This window comes from Ictidomys tridecemlineatus, chromosome 12 (genome assembly GCF_052094955.1).
Source record: "Ictidomys tridecemlineatus isolate mIctTri1 chromosome 12, mIctTri1.hap1, whole genome shotgun sequence".
Classification (NCBI taxonomy): domain Eukaryota; kingdom Metazoa; phylum Chordata; class Mammalia; order Rodentia; family Sciuridae; genus Ictidomys; species Ictidomys tridecemlineatus.
Window position 1 is genome coordinate 110337380 of NC_135488.1, and position 20009 is coordinate 110357388.

The window sequence follows — 20009 nt, forward strand, 5'->3', positions numbered from 1 at the left end:
TCTTAATTATTATCAACTTTTGTGAAATAACTAGGTAAATAATATTTACTTCTCAGAGAAATTGAGATTTGAAAAAGAGGACTTTATCAGATTTTCTAGTCTTTCCAAATTGCTGAAATGGATTAAAATGAAAAAGTCACAGATATCTGAATAATGCTCTCTGAAGCACTATGACCTTCCCTACATATCTGGGCTCTTCACCTTGCCTACAGTTACCTCAGAAGACCACTTTCAGCCTCTCGAGCAACGCTGGAGCACAAATGCTGGAGGCTGTAGAATATATTCCAAGTACAGGGCATGGTAGGATTAGCAGTGTGTTGGTTCTCAGCAAAACACTGCTATGGGTACACATAACATCCCTGAGGCAAACCTTAAATCAGACCATATTATTTTTGCCACACAGAACTTCCTGTTCTGACCCTTATCCTGAAGCAAAGCAACTTTAGTGCAATTATGTCCTTTCCTGTGATCAGCCTCTGGTTTCTCTTCTTGGAGCTTCGCTTCATTTAATGTCATATCTATATGCTAAAAATACTACAGAGCAGAGTGGAAGTTGGGAAAGGGGAAACATCCATCCTACCCTTCATGTTGAAATGTTAGAACATAATACTTTCGTATTTGAACCCAGACTCTTTATATAGCATTGCCAGTATTCCTTCTTTATCCTTTTCTCAAGTTCCACTTACTCAAACAAGTTAGAACTTTTATATGATTTCAATGATTTATAAGTTTTCAATGATTTATAAATTTTTCTGAGATTTTAATTCCTTTATTGCTTAACTTTTTCCTCAAATAGAACTTAAGGCAGCCAATCCTCTGTTAACAAAGTCCTTTTTCACACACTTTCCTAAATTGAGTTGACATTTTTGCTATAAATATAAACTATTTCCCTTACTTGTGAAGCCCATAAGTAACTCTGCATTTCACAAATCTATCCTCTTTACAGAAGCAAACTTTTAGGCTTCTGAAAAATCTCTCTTGTAGAAGTCTTAGAATGACTAGTAAAAGTCCTCTGATGTTTCCCTCACCCTTTTTCTTCTTGCTTCACTACTTTCCTCTTATGTAAGAGTAATTTCCTGCTCTTGGCAGCTAATGGTCTTGATTTCAAAATTATCTAGGAACCAGAATGAGAAGGCTCATTCTAGTTTCATTATGCTATTCATCCAGAGTCTTCTCAAAATAATAAAAAAAAAGTCACTGAGTGTCTCTTCCTCCTCCTTTAGAAAGTAAGTATAATTAAGAATCCTACATCTGCAGGGCACTGATGAGTCAAATCTACTTTGGAGGACAAGTGGATTTGACATGGGTATTTTTTCCTATAATTGATAGAACTTTTTGTTTCTTAGCAAATGAATGCAGAAAAATTGTAGTTTCAGAATAGAAACACCAATACTTCTGGAATGTTGCAGAACAATGTGTGATACTTCAAATCATGTCTTCAATTACTGTTTTCAACAAATTATGTTACCTTTCATTGAAGCTGTAGAATGATCAGATGGTAATAGAGGGATATGTGTTCATCTCCCCCTCCCTCTGCCACTAGTCGTATTATCCTGGGACTATTCTTGCACTATGTGCCTTTGCTATTTAGGGTGTGAAATGGAACCTTGAACTAGAGGACAGAGAAGTTGGTCTGCTCACTTCATCAGTCATTTTTCCCACACACATCAACTGAGCTCTTTATCTCTGTATCCCCAATACTAGAGGATCCCAAAATGTCAACTGTATGAACTCCCATTTTCTCTACTTTTCCTCTATCTCCTTCTTCATTCTTGAACATGCTTTCAGTTATTTTAAGGATGGATATTGGTTCTAACAGACTAAAGATAAGAATAGATAATGATATTGCAAGTTCAATAACCAAAAAAAAGAAGAAATGTGGGCTGCTACCTCCACTGTGGCTGGTAATCCTCTTAAGCAGACTTTGCATACATCAAAAAGAGACTTAATATTTAATTATCTTCAAGGTGCCCAAAGTAGTGGCCCCACAAATCACCATGTTGCTGGGAAACCAGCCAACTCCTGCAAAATTAAACAGTCTGTGCCTCCTGCTCTCACTGCTTCTCAGAGAGATGGCAGTTTCTATTTTTCTAATGATTAGTGAACAGAATTAAAAATTCAGAGGTCCTCATTTTTTAATAGTTTGAGAGGCTTTAGTTTCTTTTCCAGAAATGTACCCCAGTGTGGGGGTAGAGGAGGAAGAAGAGGATGTGCTGGGAATGGGGAGGGAATGGATGTATTGTGTTAATCCCCTTGGTACAGTTTATCTGAGTTTTTCAGCTTTTGTAATTTTCTGGTTAACTGGTGCATGAAAAATATGGGTCAAAATACTGATGTTGCTTAAAAACTTACATACTACACCTCAAACTCCCCCCTCCATTTTTATGTAGAAGAGAACATGTGGAGTTTTGCCTTTTAAGATTGAGTATGTCTGAACTTGTGGTTGTAAGTGATCACCAGAAAGAATTCATTTCAGACAACGTCTAGCCTCATTACAAAGTCAAGTTTTTGTCTGCCTCAAACATACAAGGATATAATAACCCTTCTGGCCAGAGACTAGTTTGGCATTCTTTGCCAGAACATTAACAAAATAAGCACTTCTCTCAGTTGAGGCTCAAAGAACATAGCAGAAGTTCAGTATGCAAAGCTCTATTTAGTACCCTAAAAGTAATTCACTGTTGCCTTAAATATCTTCATAGCTAAGAATCACAGACATGATTTACTTAACCAAATATAAAATGTTTCATGATATGAATGAGTGTACACATGTATACTTTGTCTCTAATAGCTATGAACTCATGCAGCCCTGTAACTAGAAGAGAGTTCCAAAAGTTTCCCAGCTAGGTTATCATATTTTATAGAAAAGGATATGACTGTACAAAAAGCAGAAGTCTCTTCCTCAGATTTTAGTTTAAATGTCACCTTTTTACAATGACTACACAGCTTAAATTAACCACACCAGTCACAATCTATTTTATTGCCCTTAATTCTGTATAAATCACCATGTCTGCTAACTTCTTCTTATCTATCCTTCTATTTGTTATATGATGTCTTTCTTCTACTAGAATATAAATTCTGTGAGAACAGGGATCTTAAAGATATTCAATAAATATTTGTTGAATAAATTAATATTAAATCTTTAAAAACTTGTCCAAGGTCACCTTTAAATGGCAAGGCCAGGACTCCTCACTTTCAGTGCATTTCATCATTACTGTTAATGATGAAAAATTAGACCATGCTTTATCCCCCTTGTATGAGATAATGGAAAACCATTTTTACAAAGTAACCTGATACATCTGCATATATTCTGTCTCAGTTTGCCATACTTTGCTGATGGTGATTTCTGACCAGCCAGTTGCTTCTCATGTCGCATGCAAGCAAGGCACAAGCATGTCAGGATTCAAGCAGAGGTCATGTCCCTTTCTTTGCAAGACAATTGAAGTTGAGAAAGCGTTCATATTCGTTGGTCTTATAAATAATTGAAAACATCAGGAGTCATTCTTTATGGACAAAGTTCTTTGAAGATTTGCCCTCTTGCCACTGGTATCATTGGGGAGCAGAAGAGGGGACTACAGAATGTGTTCTGTGTGCACATTAATTTTAAAAACTGTCCTGCAGAATAGTAACCATCTTTGTTTGAGAAGAGGTCACGTGATTGATTTAAGTTGACACACCTTGTGAGTGGTAGACTGGAGCCCCAGCTCAGTTTCTGTCCAATCCCAAAGCCTGTATTCTTGGTCCTGTGCTACACTTCTTCCCATTTGCCAGGGAAATATATTCAGCACTGGAATCTGGGTTGCATTGGATTACATAGAGCTTCCTAAATGAACCTCATTGGTGTGGGCCTCTACACTACTAGAGAATGTCGATCTATTAACAAATAGTCAATATCCTAAAGTGTTTAGGTGTCTAGATAGTCTAGGTCTGCCCAATACAGGATCCGGAGGTGGGCACCAAGCCTTTCTGTCAAGTTGCCAGTGTCAAGTTTCTTCCTATCCTAGCTAACAGTGACCACTTCCTAGGAAGGAGCTTGATTTAGCAAGTGTCACACTGGCCCTGGCTCCCCTGCGTCCTCCCAGAGGCAGGGATCTCTCTGTGGGCTTTGCAGTGGGTGACTGTGTCCACCTTGCCTCTACTTTAGAGTGACAGCTTCTCTGCAGTCTTGGTCTTGGTCACAGTGCTACATGACAACATTGCCTCTTCCACCGACCTAAGGATTAGGGAAAAAAAACTGAAGGGAAAGGGAAAAGCACAGGGAAAACCAGTGTGTGCATGTTGGCAGTGGTGGGGGATATGGAGTAGCTGGGGATAACTGTTTTACTTTTAAATTTGTCATTTTGAAATAATTTTAGGTTTACCAAAAGAGTTGCATAAATTGTTCAGTGAATTTTGTGTGCTTTTCACTCAGATTCACTGTATCTTCTCAGCCACAATTAACATCGACACATACTATTATTTAATTTACACATTGTTCATATATTGTCAATTGTTCCACTAATTTCTTTTTCTGATTCACATCCAAACCAGGTCACATATTGCATTATTTGTCATGTTTCCTTAGTTGCCTTTAATCTGGAATAATTCCTTGCTCTTGTTGATGTGATCTTTTTTGACCTTGACATTTTTAAAGTACTGGAAAGTTACTTTATAAAATGTCCCTCAATTTGATATGGCATGTATTCACCTTTCACATTTTGGGTAAGAATACCACAGAGGTGATACAGCCTTCTCAGTGTATTATATCAGCACATGTATGGTGTTGATTTGTTTCATTACTGATGACATTAATTCTGACCACCTGACTGATGTGGTGCTAACCGTATTTCTTTATGAAATTATCATTTTCCCTTTTATAATTAATAAGTAACTTGAGAGAGAGCTTGATTATGTAAATATTCCAGTTTGCTTTGTACTTTCCTCTATTAATTATACCATAAATTAATTATTGCCTAAGATAATTATTACTATAGGATTTGCCAAATGGTAAGGTTTTCTTATATTTATCCCTTCATATCTGTTTATTCAGTTACTTATTTATGTCAGTATGAGCTCAAGGATTCTCATTTTGTTCTGTGGTTCTAATCTGTTACTATCATTTATTCTTTGCTCAAATTATCCTGAATTTGACCATTGGCGATTCCTTTAAGTTTCTCCTTTTCACAAATGCCCATCATTTTTGGAGCGCTTCTTTACTTCCTTCTCTTGTGCTTTCTGTGCCCAGTCCTGGGTTCAATCTTTGATTTCTGAAAGCTTTGGGTCCTTTATTGAAGAATGGTATCTAAAAGCAAGACTTGATGCTAGATATGTTCAATGATAGTGTGCTGTTACAGTTTCTAGGTCCTCTAGGGGACCGAACGGAAAGTAATAAATGTGTGCATCTGCACAAATATACCTGAATCTACATCTGGTCCTGTGTCTATCTGTATACACGTTAAAAGTCAAGTTCATGTCAAAACGTCCAATTCCATTTCAATGCCAGAATTCATTCTAGCCTTTCCAACTTTGCTTATTTGTAATTCCTCTCACTTTCAGAGACTTTGGTTTCATTGTCCATAATTTATTTATATATTTGTTAATCCTGGAGATAAAGCAATTTTGAAATTCCCAGCCAACATTATTAGCTAGGATATACTGTTTTAATGAGTGTGCCTCCCCCTACCTCTCTTCTCTCACCCATACACAGACGTCATTAGTGTGAATATTTTTTCACTTATAGTTGGGTTTGTTTTCATTTGCTTGGTTTTCCCCTAATTGATTCTTATAAATTTTAATTACTTTTTAAAATATGTGAAACATGAGCCTGGAATGTAAGAGATCATTATCTGGGATTTAGTGTATTTTTACTATTTAGTGTATTTTACTTACAATATTTCAAATATTGCACATTCTTGGCCTATAATTATGCGGAACATGTGGGATTTTGTGTAATTTCATTTTTGTACTCTTTATGTTTTTGGAGAATGTATAGATATACATATAATTCCTTGGCCAACATTTTTTTCTGCTACCCAGAGGTCTCTTCAGGTAACTTCTAACTATAATGAAAATCAGAGTCCAAATAAAAAATTCTGAAAGCTATAATGAAAATGTTTTCATTTAAGTTAAGAAGGTGCTACCTGTATTGTTGTTTTCATATTTTTTAGGGCCTTCTGTGGCCTGAACATTAGACTTTGTGTGTATATCATGTTTAAACATTATAATTTTCTGACATAGATACTCTTATCACGCTATCCCATGGGAAATAGGCTAAGTATGGCTAAGAAATTTCTTCAATATCTCAAAAGTAATGTGGCAGAATTAGATATGATAATGAATTAACAATACTAGTAGTGACCATAGTGGCTCAGTGTTAACTGAGACACTTCTAAAGGTAGATTCCTGTTGGAAATCTGCATATATATGTACTACTGTATTATATTGTGTTATACATTATGATGCACTGTAATATCCCCAAAATAATATGATAAGATGGTGTTGCCTTATTTTTTTACTATGAAAGCATTGAGGCTCATAGAGATCTTTTTATGTTGTCAGAGTGTTCAGTGGTAGCAACAAACTTCAAATGCGAGTCTGAATGATGTGCTACAGTAAAATGTTTCCAGCTCTGTGAATTTTTCTAGTAATACTTCAAAAACTATAACTAAAAAACAAAGCTTGGCCTTAAGAAATTAGCTCTAATAGCAGTTCTTTAAATACAGGTATATTTATAGGGGCTCATATGGCAGTATGTTTATCTGTAAGACAAAAATCTTTCCTTCTATTTTAACACACAATATTTTCTCCTATCATATGTTTCACTTCAAAGTGCTTCATAAAACATTATATTTAGCTATATGAAAATATGTATTATGTGTTGAAGTTATAACAGTATTTATGGGGAGTGATTATAGCTTATTTTATTGTTTAATTTCTATGTTTAGGGTTGTAATAAAATAAGTGGGGTACTATAAAAACTGACTCAGAATCACAACTGTTGGCTCCTGCAGGGTGTTCATAGGTGTTTATGTGCACACACAGATGGGGAAAACCCCACGGGAATCTCAGTTGCAGTTTCTTATTGGGCTTTCCTGGGCACAGGGGCACATTAGCAGCATCCTGGGAAGTCTTTTTGTAGCAGTGGTGAACCATTTATTCTCAAGTGGTTCACAGATACCCTTGGTTTCCTGCTGTGCCTTATGTATTTGTAAAGCAGAGAGGGACAGCTTTTGCTCACCCACCAGGACTAGAACCAAAGGAGGAAGAGTTCAGCCTCTTTATTTCTTGTCAGGACATCCTTTGACCATGGCAGACAGTCTCACCTCAGCATGGGCTGGGAAGGCTATTAGAAATTTCAGGCTGTCTCAAGCAGTACACAGTTAAGTATTTATGAAACTCAATTCCTGTATCTACTAGTTATGTAAAAATGGGAAATCTCCCAGGAAAAAATATTCACTTTACTTTTAATGTTTAAAATTTCAATGACATTTTTAAAATTTTATATTTTCTTTTAAATACATCCACAAATAACTCAGAAATGAAAAATCCATAATTTATGTTCTATTGACGTTTTTCTGTGTAATAGTAATACATATTGTCATTAATGGTAATAACTAATAGTATTTATTGAGTGCTTTCTATGTGTCAGGCACTGAATTAAGTACTGCTGAGGCTGATAAGAAAAGTTGCTTATCAACAGCTTATGATGGGTTTTGGTATCAAAATTTCCTTCCCCAGAAATTTTATTTAAATCCAGTGAAGACAGCAGACTACATTGTACACCTGAAACCTTACCAAAGGAGTCACTTGAACAGATGGGTCCAGTGTTACGAGGGGTCAAATCTGTCACCTTTTCCTGCTTCTATAGTCTGTTGAAGCAGGAGTATTTTTTTTTTATCGGTTGTTCAAAACATTACAAAGCTCTTGACATATCATATTTCAAACATTAGTTTCCAGTGAGTTATGAACTCCCATTTTTACCCCAAATACAGATTGCAGAATCACATCGGTTACACATACACATTTTTACATAATGCCATACTAGTAACTGTTGTATTCTGCTACCTTTCCTATCCTCTACTATCCCCCCTCCCCCCCCCGAAGCAGGAATATTTTGTTATATTTTGAAGCGCTGTATACAAAAAATTCTCAAATTTCATTCTGTTCATGAAAAGAATTGCGTAGAATCAAGTATCATTAGGTAATCTCACAGAAGCCAGCTAATAGTTCACCAACTCTTATAAGATAATCACCATACAGTGATTAATATTGCTACTGCCAATAGTAGTCTTCTGAAGGTTTGTGATTATTTTCTATTTATAAAGTACTTCTGTGTGCATTAATACCTGTTTTATATTTGTAAATACCAGAAGGTAAAAGAAGCCACTGTCAATTTCTGTAACAAGATGCAGATTTCAGGGGGGTTGCCTCAGTTTAAGATATTTGTGTTCTCTTCTAGCAGCTACAGTGAAATTTAAGGTAATACTGTCTTTTACTGAGAATAGGTGACTTTGTTCTCTTTCAAGGACAGCAAGTCTGTGTCTGATAAGGAGACTGAAGCTACTTGACAAATTGACTTACAACAAGGGCTAAAGTCACCTAATTCAATGAGAAGAGAACCAACACTTTTTGAGAGACAAAAAAGAGATTCTTATATTTGAGTCACATGAATTTTGCCTTTTAAAGTTCCCTAATATTCAGTTTAGTATCAGTATAGAGTAGTCACTAAATCCACAGGTACCCATGAAATACTGGACGTTTTCACCTCTAGGATTTTGTTTGGTATCACCAAGGCAAGGACAGGGACAGGGTATTAAAAGCATGTTACCTTCCTGTTCACCCATGTCTTTGCTAGTTATTGTATTCCCATAACTGACTTCTTATTCACAAACATCATTTAAGTCTGTGTTATTTTTATCCCCTCAGCCTCAAAAAAGTTGGAAATATCTCCAAAGTGAACATTTTCTGTCGTACTTTGACTTCATTATTTTTTGAAAGCTGCATATTTAATTAAATTGACCTTTTGTCATTTGTTTTCTAGGCTCTTTGGGTGAGCTATGCTGAAGCATTTGACAGCCACCTAAAGTTAGTTTTCCCTCCACATTAAAGCATGTCCCACAGTCATTTCACACTGTAGCTGTTTGTAGACTAGTGTTCTCTGCATCACTATATTTTATGAACTATACTTAGATGCTTGGAGTACATATTTTATGTGGAACATATTACATCCTAGAACAGGGAAGCTATTATTCTTTCCTAGGTCTGTATCCAAGATGAACCAGTGCCTTGTTTTCAAGTGTTTTGGGGAATTTGATTTCCCATGATATGCATACTTACTGATCACATGCTCTCTTAAGTTCTGTGAGCCTCTGAGAACCATTTGATTTAACTTTTGTGGACTCAGGGCAGTTCTTCCTTCCCTGTTTTTTCTACCTAGATAATTGTCAGTTTTATGACATAGTGATTTCTTCAACCTAAGTTGTTTTTCTAACTGTTAATGAGCAACATTACTAGATATAGTGTACAAATACATTAGGCCACAGCTATCTTCTAGAAAGTAAGTAGGATAGCATCATTATTTTATGCAAAAATATATGTGTATTAACCATTTGCTATGCTCCTTCTCTACTGGCCACTAGGATTTAATCATAGTTAAGATATTTAACATTTGGAGGCATTCATTAAAAGTAGAAAATACAGAAGTACCCCATATGTTTACTATTTTAACATTCTTCTTAAGGACCTAAGTCAATTCAATGAAAAAGAAATAGGATTGGTAACTTTTCATAAAGGCAAAATTGCCCTTGTTTACTTGCATATTGTTCTAATTTCTAGAAAGTCCAAGGTAAATACTAAAAATGACTAGAATGAATAAAGAAATTATATTAAAAGTTCTAATACATAATAAAAGAATAAGTATAACAATATATACGTATATGTATATACACATACACACACACACACACACACACACACACACATATGAAGTTAGCTCTTAGAAGCCCTTGGGAACTTATAGTTCAGTAGGAGTCTATTAAATAAGCCTACTTACACTTAGTGTATCATTTTCATAAATAAATTTTAGAGTAAATGTTGCTATTCAAAGGAAAATATATTAATACTTTCATTATGTAGAAAACTATGTTAAGGAATCTTCATTTAATACTCTTTTCTACAGAAAAGAATTGTGTTAAGATAGTTTTGGACTCATTCTCGATGGGATGATTACAAACATCCAAAAGCTATTGGCAGACAGTTTTTCATGAATTTCTCACACTTTTGCAAGTCTGAGCCAGAGGAACTGTGTCCTAGACTGACTTTTCAAGATCGTTTGTATAGCAGAGAGCCTCGGAAGGTAGAGGTGGTATCTCCCTGGAGGCATAAGGTCACCATGCTTGCTGTGCAGTGTAAGTCATTTTCCTCAGCATGGCCTTCTGCAGAAACACAGCCCACTGTATGTGTCTGTGTCCCTATCTCTGCACCACTTGTGGGAATTGGAAAAGAGGCATAAGGAATGTTGATAGACTAGATACTCCTATTGCTGTAATGACAGTCTTTACACTGGCCTAGAAGTCTCTTATCCTATGGCAAGTCATTTTATTAGCTCAATGGAAGGATAAAGAATTCATAGTTGTCAAAGGCTCTCATTTCTCAATGGATGTCCTTCAAAATTATCTCCAGGTTCTGGATTCAAATGACCATTAACAAAGCACAGAGAGAAGGAGCTCTCCCCATCCTTGTTCATGTGCAGTTAAGCACGAGTTGACTTAGACTCTGAATGGGGCTGGTGTGGTAGAGAAGTTGTACAGAAATTTCAAGTCAGACATCTCTTATTTGCTTTAAGCCAGGGAGGTAGTCCATCTCTCTTATGCTTTATGACCTGGTAACAAACGGCTTTAGGTAAGATTTCAATGTGGAGGCAGGAAGTCGGAGCAAATGCTGGGAGGCCACCAGCGTGCAGTGCAGGGAATGATTATCAAGTATCCAGCACAATGCTTGATATGTTCCATGTTTTATCTCGTTAAGTTTTCCTGTGGTCATGTGAAAAGATTGTCCCCTTACCCTGCCATGTTATCTTTGAGAATCAAGACTCAGATATACATGGAGTCACTAGTTAGTGAATAGTTGAGTAGAAATTCAAACATACCACCCCTCCTGAAGTCCATTTCTGAATGTATTGAACGAATCCCAGATAGAATGTACTGTATGAAATGTATTGAATGAAATAGAGTAAATATATTAAAGTGCTAAATGAGGTCCAAAGAAGGGACTCTAGTAAAATCATGTAGCTAATCATTTCTACAGATATACAGATGTAATATCAGTAAATCTACCATGTGTAGCCTTTAAGTGACTTTCCTGTTGGCAACATTTTTTTTATTTTATTTTTTTTAATTTTTTTAAATTTATTTTTTTTATTGTTGGTCGTTCAAAACCTTACACAGTTCTTAATACATCATATTTCACAGTTTGATTCAAGCAGGTTATGAACTCCCAACTTTACCCCGTATACAGATTGCTGTATCACATCAGTTACCCTTCCATTGATTGACATATTGCCTTTCTAGTGTCTGATGTATTCTGCTGTCAGTCCTATTCTCTACTATCCTCCCTCCCCTCCCCCCCCTTTTCTCTCTCTACCCCTTCTACTGTAAATCATTTCTTCCATTTGTATTATCTTGTCTTACCCCTCCATTACATAGTTCTTGATATATCATATTTCACATTTTGATTCAAGTGGGTTATGCACTCCCATATTGCCCCTTATACAGCTTGCAGAATCACATCAGTTTCACTTCCATTGCTTCACATATTGTCATCTTAGTGTCTGTTGTATTCTGCTGCCTTTCCTATCCTCTACTATCCCCCCTCCCCTCCCCTCCCCTCCCCTCTTCTCTCTTTACCCCCCCTACTGTAATTCATTCCTCCCCCTTGTATTATTTTTCCCTTTCCCCTCACTTCCTCTTGTATGTAATTTTGTATAAACCTGAGGGTCTCGTTCCATTTCCATGCTATTTCCCTTCTCTCTCCCTTTCCCTCCCACCTCTCAACCCTGTTTAATGATGGTCTTCTTCTTGTGCTCTTCTTCCCTAGTCTGTTCTTAATTACTCTCCTTATATCAAAGAAGACATTTGGCATTTGTTTTTTAGGGCTTGGCTAGCTTCGCTTAGCATAATCTGCTCTAATGCCATCCATTTCCCTCCAAATTCTATGATTTTGTCATTTCTTAATGCAGAGTAATACTCCATTGTGTATAAATGCCACATTTTTTTTATCCATTCGTCTATTGAAGGGCATCTAGGTTGGTTCCACAGTCTTCCTATTGTGAATTGTGCTGCTATGAACATCGATGTAGCAGTGTCCCTGTAGCATGCTCTTTTTAGGTCTTTAGGGAATAGACCCAGAAGGGGGATAGCTGGGTCAAATGGTGGTTCCATTCCCAGCTTTCCAAGAAATCTCCATACTGCTTTCCAAATTGGCTGCACCAATTTGCAGTCCCACCAACAATGTACAAGTGTACCCTTTTCCCCACATCCTCGCCAGCACTTATTGTTGTTTGACTTCGTAATGGCTGCCAATCTTACTGGAGTGAGATGGTATCTTAGGGTGGTTTTGATTTGCATTTCTCTGACTGCTAGAGAAAAATTTTCTATATATTTCCAATAACCAAAAACTTATGGCACATCTATGTGTATTTAATATCATTTATGCTAAATTATTTTATAAATTAAGTTACCTTTATTTTTTTGTAATTATGTCTGTTTATTCATTCATTGACTCAGTAAGTACCTGTTGTATAAGAGGCTTTGTTTTAAGTAATAGGGATAAAGCACTGAACAAAAAATGGTTTCTACTTTCAAGGCACTAACATGCTTTTGCAGGAAGAAAACGTAGAGTAAATATATGTCATGTAGTTGTAAATGGTGAGAAGATGGGCACAGGGCATGCTCCTCTAGGGAAGGCAGTCTAGCAAGGCCTTTGCTACGAGGGCAGTGTTTGAGCGACTCTACTGGCTGAAGGAAGAATGTGCCAGGGGAAACAGCTCAAAGTCTCTAAGGTGGAAGCATGCCTCCTGATGTTGTGCCAGGAACCTCAGCAAGGCCTATGGGCTGGAGTCAGATCAGGTGCATGTCTTGAGTTTGAAATTTAAAAAAAAAACACAAAACTTCATCAATAGGTAAGATAATAGTACCAACCTCCCACTTGGAAGACTAGCTTCAGTAATTTAAAGCTTACAGAGTTCTCTAGTTTCAAGACATCCTGGTCTGACTATAATTCTGTTTTAGTTCTGTCACTTGCTGGCCCTGTTACCAGGACAGTTGAGCCCATTTCCTCCTCTGTAAAGTGAGCTTACTAATGCCTGTGCTGTCCTCCGCACAAAACTATTGGGAGGGACGAGTGACTTACTGTATTATGAAGTTATTTTTAAAAATGGTGCATTGCTCTTGGGTGACTATTCCACAGAAGAATGGCATGGGTCTTGAAGGCAGTTCATGAAGTATCCGGCAGGTCACTATGTGAGCCAGGCTTTCCAGTGATTACCAACTGTTCATAGTACAATTAATGTTTGTGAAAAATGGAGAATTTGTGGTGTGACATTTTGATATGACTTCTTGGGATCAGAGCCAGAATGACCATTAAGTTCAATGTTTTGGAAACACGCATTAGTTCAGACAATTTAGCAAATATACAGGTAACATCTATTCTCATTATCATTTCAAGGTATCATCTGAATGTGTACACAAATTATGAATTCACCATGTGCTTAAACACAGAGGATCTATGCTGAGAGGCAAAAAAATGGGAAAACAGATTTGTCTTGCTTTCATGCTTATGGCCATTTTAACTAGAAACAGCAAATATTTTTTTCCACAGAGGCACTAGAGGCACGATTTGCTTTAGGCCTGCCTTAGTATAAAAGAAAAATCATTGTTATTCAGTGAAAAAGAAAAATGAGTGTTGTATATTTGACAGACTTCTTTTGCATTAGAAATGGAGATGTGAATGAAGGATATTTTTTCTTGGTTTTAATGTATAGCAAAAGCATATTCTGACAAAAACACCCTAGTAAAATCTCTAATTTGAAATTTACTAGACAACACATAGGCTTACAGTTTTCAAGTGAAAATTAGAAATTAATTTTGAATATTTTAAACTTTAGAAACTTAATGTGGAGTATGGTAAAATAAAACATTTTCAAAGAAAACAGTTTCATATTTTAACATGTTAAATGCCAGTGTACGAGTTAAGTGGAAATCTACTTTGGATTTATTTGGATAAATAGTTTTAAAAAAAACCTTCCTGAAATCTTGTAGTATAATTATTTGAAATTTTTAATATAATTATTTGAAATTAAGGCATAGAGCTTTTGAAGATTAGGTACTACTAGTCAGTTTTTCATTATGATAATGAAATTCCCGAGGCAGGCTAACTTTATAAGGAAGAGAAGCTTATTTAGCTGATAGTTATGGAGGTTCAAAAGCATGACAGTGGCAGTGGTTCACTGACAAGGGCCTTCTCAGTTGTGTCACATCATAGTGGGAGCCCGTGTGGGAGGGGAGATCACATCGTCAATGGAAGCTGAAAGAGAAAAGGTCCTCCCAAGTCTTACACCCAGTGATCTTGGAACCATTAGGCCCCACCTCCCAGTGTTTCCTACTATCTAGCATCACTGCACAGACATCAGGCTCCCAACATATGAACGGACATTTGAGTGACAAACAACACCCAAACCATAGTAGTTTGTTTTGGTTTTGGATGTTGTTGAATTTTCCCTAAGCACATTATAAAAATTTTCAAGTGTTTAATCAAAGTAATCAAATTTGAATTCTTCTATACCAGTTAAGTAGCTTTGCCATTAGTTTCAAGTGTGTATTTCTACTTCCAGGTAGACATAGCTGATGTTGAGAATGAAGAGAACCGGTACTCTCTATTCATGGAACTCTTGGCATCTAGTCAGCATGAGGTGGAATTTCAGCACTTGGTTTTGCTCTTGCAAGCCTGGCCACCTATGGAAAGTGAAAATAGGTAAGTATTGCAGTTAGCCTAATTAGAGGTCTTTGGTCTAGACTACATTTCTGAAAATGTAGCATCTCTAAAGAGCCAGTGAAAGAATATAAGTATGTTCCCCTTATTTGAGGGGTGTGCATTCCATGACCTACAGGGCTTCCTGAACCTTTGGACACCACTGAACTCTATGTGGTCCATGTTTTTCCTGTACGTACGTACATACATACATACACACACACACACACACACACACACACAAGTTTAATGCCGTTTCCATCTTAACTAAGCACTCACCATGCACTGTGAGTTGCATCTTAAGTTCAACAATGAAACTAGCATGAATTTATTCAAAACTTCTCAGTTAAAAGATTTGTTCTTAACCATAGTTCTTGCTGCCTCAGCACATGGGATTTTTTTCTCATGAAATTCAGAACTTTCCCATTAGTCACTTAAAGAAGACACTGTGAACCTTCTGTTTGGTACATCCAGATTCCCAGAATCACTGCTCTTGAACTTTGGGGACATTATTAAGTGAAATAGGGATTGTTTGAACACAGGTACTGAGATACCTGGATGGTTGATCTATTAACAGAGATGTTAAATGGCTAATGGAAGAACATGGATACACTGGATAAGTATACAATTTAAAACTTATTAATTATATAATCTGGCATTTTCCATTTAGTATTTGTAGCTGACCATGCGTAACTGAAAGCTTAGAAAGCAAAATTGGAAAAGAAAGGGATAGTGTGTGTGTGTTTAATCAATATTTGCCTTCTAAGGTCATTAGCATTGGTTTTGAAATACTGCAATGTCTTTCCATTTCTCTTTGCTTCTACACCCACTTTTTCTTACACTTTTTCTTCAAAAGTTTTAGACTGTGCTGGATAAACATATCCAATTTATGATGTCAACACAATAACTTTGTTCCAGAGAATTTCTTGCCTATCTTTTGACACAGCATTGTAAGCTCCATGTGGGTTAAATGAATCATTCCCACTTATTGGGATTGCACACCATTATGTACAATTTACATAGGTTATCAATCATTCACACAGACCTACAAAGGAAGGTGATGTTAGCTGATTTTGTAGATGAAGGAATAATAGCTCAGAACTTAAATAATATCAGGCATCACAGAGCTAATAAGTGGAGGAGACTCATTTGTACCTAAGATCTGGCTTTCTTTTCTGCTTATGTTGTTTCTTCTGTTTCCTGCTGGGCTGACAGCTGCTGCTTTCATCAGCATGGGTTGCTTCTCTAGTCCCTGTGCTAGCAGCCACAAACCAACCACCCCCCACCTACTGCGCATCTTTATTTCCTCTGATTGCACATGCTGGCTGTCATGAGCCATAGTATCTCATTGGTGAGGCCCAGCCTACTCAGATGCCGTTTGCTCCAGGTCTGAGTTTGTTCCCTAAGCTCTGCCCCAGGCCAGTGCCCATCTCCATGTGTAAGAAGTTAAGGACATCCTCCTGAAGATAACATCATTTTGTAATTAGTTTAGAACTGAAAGAACATCTGAAGAAGACTCTTTATGTGAACCCAAAGATGGGACTATTAGGAATTTCTGAAGCAAACCAAGGAGAGAAGTGTTCCTATTTTGGTTTGATTTTTTTTTTTAACCAAACATTTTCAGAAAGAAAAAGGTGTTTCTCGGATCCTGTCATCTGTGGCTAGTGGCATGCTGGCTTGCGGCCTTCACGGACAGGTTTCTACCTGTACTGTTTGAGCTCTGCATTGCAGACTCTCCCAGCTCATCATGAAATCTCCAGTGCCTTTGTGACAGTGGATTATCTTGGCAGAGCTGGGGGTGTGTTAAAGAATAGGTCCTGAGTCCAGCTCTCTTTGGGACCTGGAATCTGTTTCTGAACAAACTTCTGGTGAGCATAATGTGAAGCAGGCCCAGAGCCCACTGATTGGATTGTCAGTAATGCTTCACTCTTTAGGAAATTATTAGAGTTCATTTGTAGATTTCCTCATACCCTCATTTCTGAACTCTAAATGTGACATGACTATTAGATAAGTTAATTATCTGGTTTTTTGGTTTCTTTTACTTGTAAAACATTAAAATGACATTTAAAGTCATTCATTTGGCCAAGTCATTCACTTGGTTCATTTTAAGTGATCTCAAAGCAACTTCACTTAAAACATGTATTGCATTTAAAACATTTACATGCATTTATATACAAGAACTATTAGTTTTATAATATATTCTTACTTTTGAAGTCACCTATGAAATAATTTTTAAATTGCTATCCTGTACATGACAACTACTTTATTATATCATTACAATGAGGACAAAGCATTAAGCAACCTGTGTACCCCTTAAAAGTATTTTTCCTCCAATCAAATTTTGACTTTAGCATTTCTAAAATAGCCAAAAAAAAAAAAGGAAGATAGTGTAAGAATGACTGCATGTTGCTAGACAATGCAATAAAGACTATAAGTTAAAGAATTTGCTTGATCTACATGACAGCTAGTTTACTAATATAAATTGAGTATCTCTTGGCTGAAATGCTTGGGACCAAAAGAATTTCAAATTTTTGAATATTTAAGTATACATAATGTGAATTCATTTAGGTTTCATCTACACCCTACACAAAGTCTTAAAAACACCTATGCACAGTGTTTTTAATCTGCCTGGATTTTGATGGCAACCTGTCACGTGAGATCGGGAATGGAATTTTCCACCTTCGTGCATCTTGTCCAATCTAAAAAAGTGACAGATTTTGGAGTATATTTTGGATTGGGAGATTTTGGGTTAGGGATGATCAGCCTGTATCAACTTTGGTTTGGGGTTTTAGTCCCTTATAGGAAAATACAGTGCTCAGGGAAAATATACCAGATTTGTACTTCCGGAAGATTCATAGTTTTTCACCCACTATATCACAACTAGCTGGTGAAAGTGTTTTGATCCTTTTTTGTCAAAGCCATATTGACCATGGGTTCGTTGTCCTGGCAGATTAGCATTCTTACTCTGATAGTCCAGTAGAGAAAGGCCCTGGACCTCTGAGGAGGAGAGTGGAGGTATATCCTTTAGTTGAGCAAGACTCCTCAGCCTGTCAGGAGCTCTCTTGGAGCTCTTTGTATCTTGAGATAAGCAGTATTCTTTGTCCTCAGAGATTGTTAGTTTGAGCTGACATATCAATGCTGCCAAAGGCTAGTGTTGTAGGTCCCCTTATCACTATTGTTACTTGAAATTGTTTTCAGCAGGCAAGGACTAGACTTCCTTCAAGGGAAGGCCCACTCCTGCTTGTTGAATGTCTAGAACCTAAGTGCTTTGCTAAGGAGACAACAGACTCTTAATAAATGATAAAGTACTTACCAACTCTAAACAGTCAGTACCCAGCTCCTGGCAATGTTTATATGAAACATGGAATAGTGGCAGCCAGAGAAGGGAAAGAAAAGGCAAACCATGTTCTAAATTTAAGAAAGCAACATGAAGTACAAAGCACACCACATACTATCTGTTGCTCCTCAGTCGAGCTCCTGAGCTGACTCCCTTGCAGTAGTAATAACAACAGGATCAGCAGGAGCCAGGAGTAGCCTAGTGAACATTAAAGTGTGCTTGCTAGTAAGAGTAATGCCACAGTGACATACTTCATTCATTAAATAAAGAACTCTGCCAGGAAAACATTAAATTGCCTTTCACTAGAAAATAAGAGGCCCCAAAGAGTTGGGCAACTTCCCCAGAACCATGCAGCTGGGTTAAGAGTATTAAATAACTTCTCAGAGTTACCCAGGAAATAAGTCAAGGGGGCTGGCTTCAAAGCTCAGGCCTTTCTACACCATCCTCTGTTCCCATGCTCCTGTGCTGTTGATGCCACAGCAAGCTGTTTCCACCTTCACATGCTGTCTTCTCTACAAGATCGAGTTGAAGGAACTTATCTAGTTTCTGATTGTAGTCTGCCATTAGCATTTTATTTCATAAAGTGGAATTTCTTTTCTGTTTTAAAGTCTCCTACCACAATTTTGAGAGCTCTAATTTCCAGTGCTTTGACTCTTTCTCCTTTAGAACCAGTATAACCAGTAATCCATGGATGAGACTAGCTACAGAAATGCTGACCAGATGTACAGTGGACAACAAAGAGGAGCTGGGGAATGAAGTTTTGAAGATCTGTCGCTCTTTATATGGCACCAAGCATATGCTGCCGGCAGAGGTGAGTAGGGGATTCAAGTGGATTCCCCAAGGATCCTTTCTCTTATCAAAACTCTTTATTCTAAGCAACACCAGTGACTGTACCTGAGGAACATTTAGCTTGTGCCATTGCTGGTAGAGGCCCATAATTTGTAATGGATCTAATGAAGAAGAGCAATGCTGAAAGGATGTTTAGGAGTGGTTTTCTCTTCCTCAGAGCTCTGAAGCAGTATTCCTTTTGCAAGTCCCAGAGCGTAACCCAGTTCCAGTTCTAGTTCTCTCTGGATGCCCTTTATGTCTAACCCAAGTTGGTGTTCTGAGGAGGTCACAGTAGCTCATGTGTTACCTGTTTGAACTGGGTCGGTTGTAAAGTGGAAATAAGCTCTAGCAATTTCCTTGGCCAGTAACAAATAACCACTCTGAATTTTACATACCTCTTGACATAAAAATGAAACAAGATTGTATAACTATAATATTTATTCTATGACATGGTAAAAACCTAGCCATTTTGATCTTTGTTCTCTATTTAATCTCATGATTTGACTCTCACAGACAATAAATATATATGTATAATATATATTATATGTACTAATATATTAGTCTATTGTAATATATTATTCATGTAACATAGTATTTATTATACATATAGTACATATTACATTAATGTATGTAAACATACTTAGATGTGTATATGAAAATAGTACGTTCTATTAATTGCAGCCTCCTTCCATGTATACTAATAACTCAGCAGCATATTTGAGCAATTTACATGTCTTAAATTTAAGCATTTAGATAATGGCATTAAATTGATTAATTGGTTTTGAGTTTCTACCACATAGGAGATAAAGTTGAAAATAAAATTGTAGATAACATCCTCATTGTA

The 20009-nt window shown here is 36.9% G+C and overlaps 1 protein-coding gene across 3 annotated transcripts in view; it reads left to right on the forward strand.

Annotated features, from left to right (window-relative positions):
* Nbas (NBAS subunit of NRZ tethering complex) overlaps nt 1–20009 on the forward strand; it is a 298757-nt gene that overhangs the window by 264950 nt on the left and 13798 nt on the right. For all 3 annotated transcript variants that reach the window (XM_078029643.1, XM_078029644.1, XM_078029645.1), the window contains 2 exons: nt 14864–15003; nt 19004–19148. In XM_078029643.1, the coding sequence (XP_077885769.1) occupies nt 14864–15003; nt 19004–19148 (285 nt within the window). The remainder of the gene's footprint in view (nt 1–14863; nt 15004–19003; nt 19149–20009) is intronic.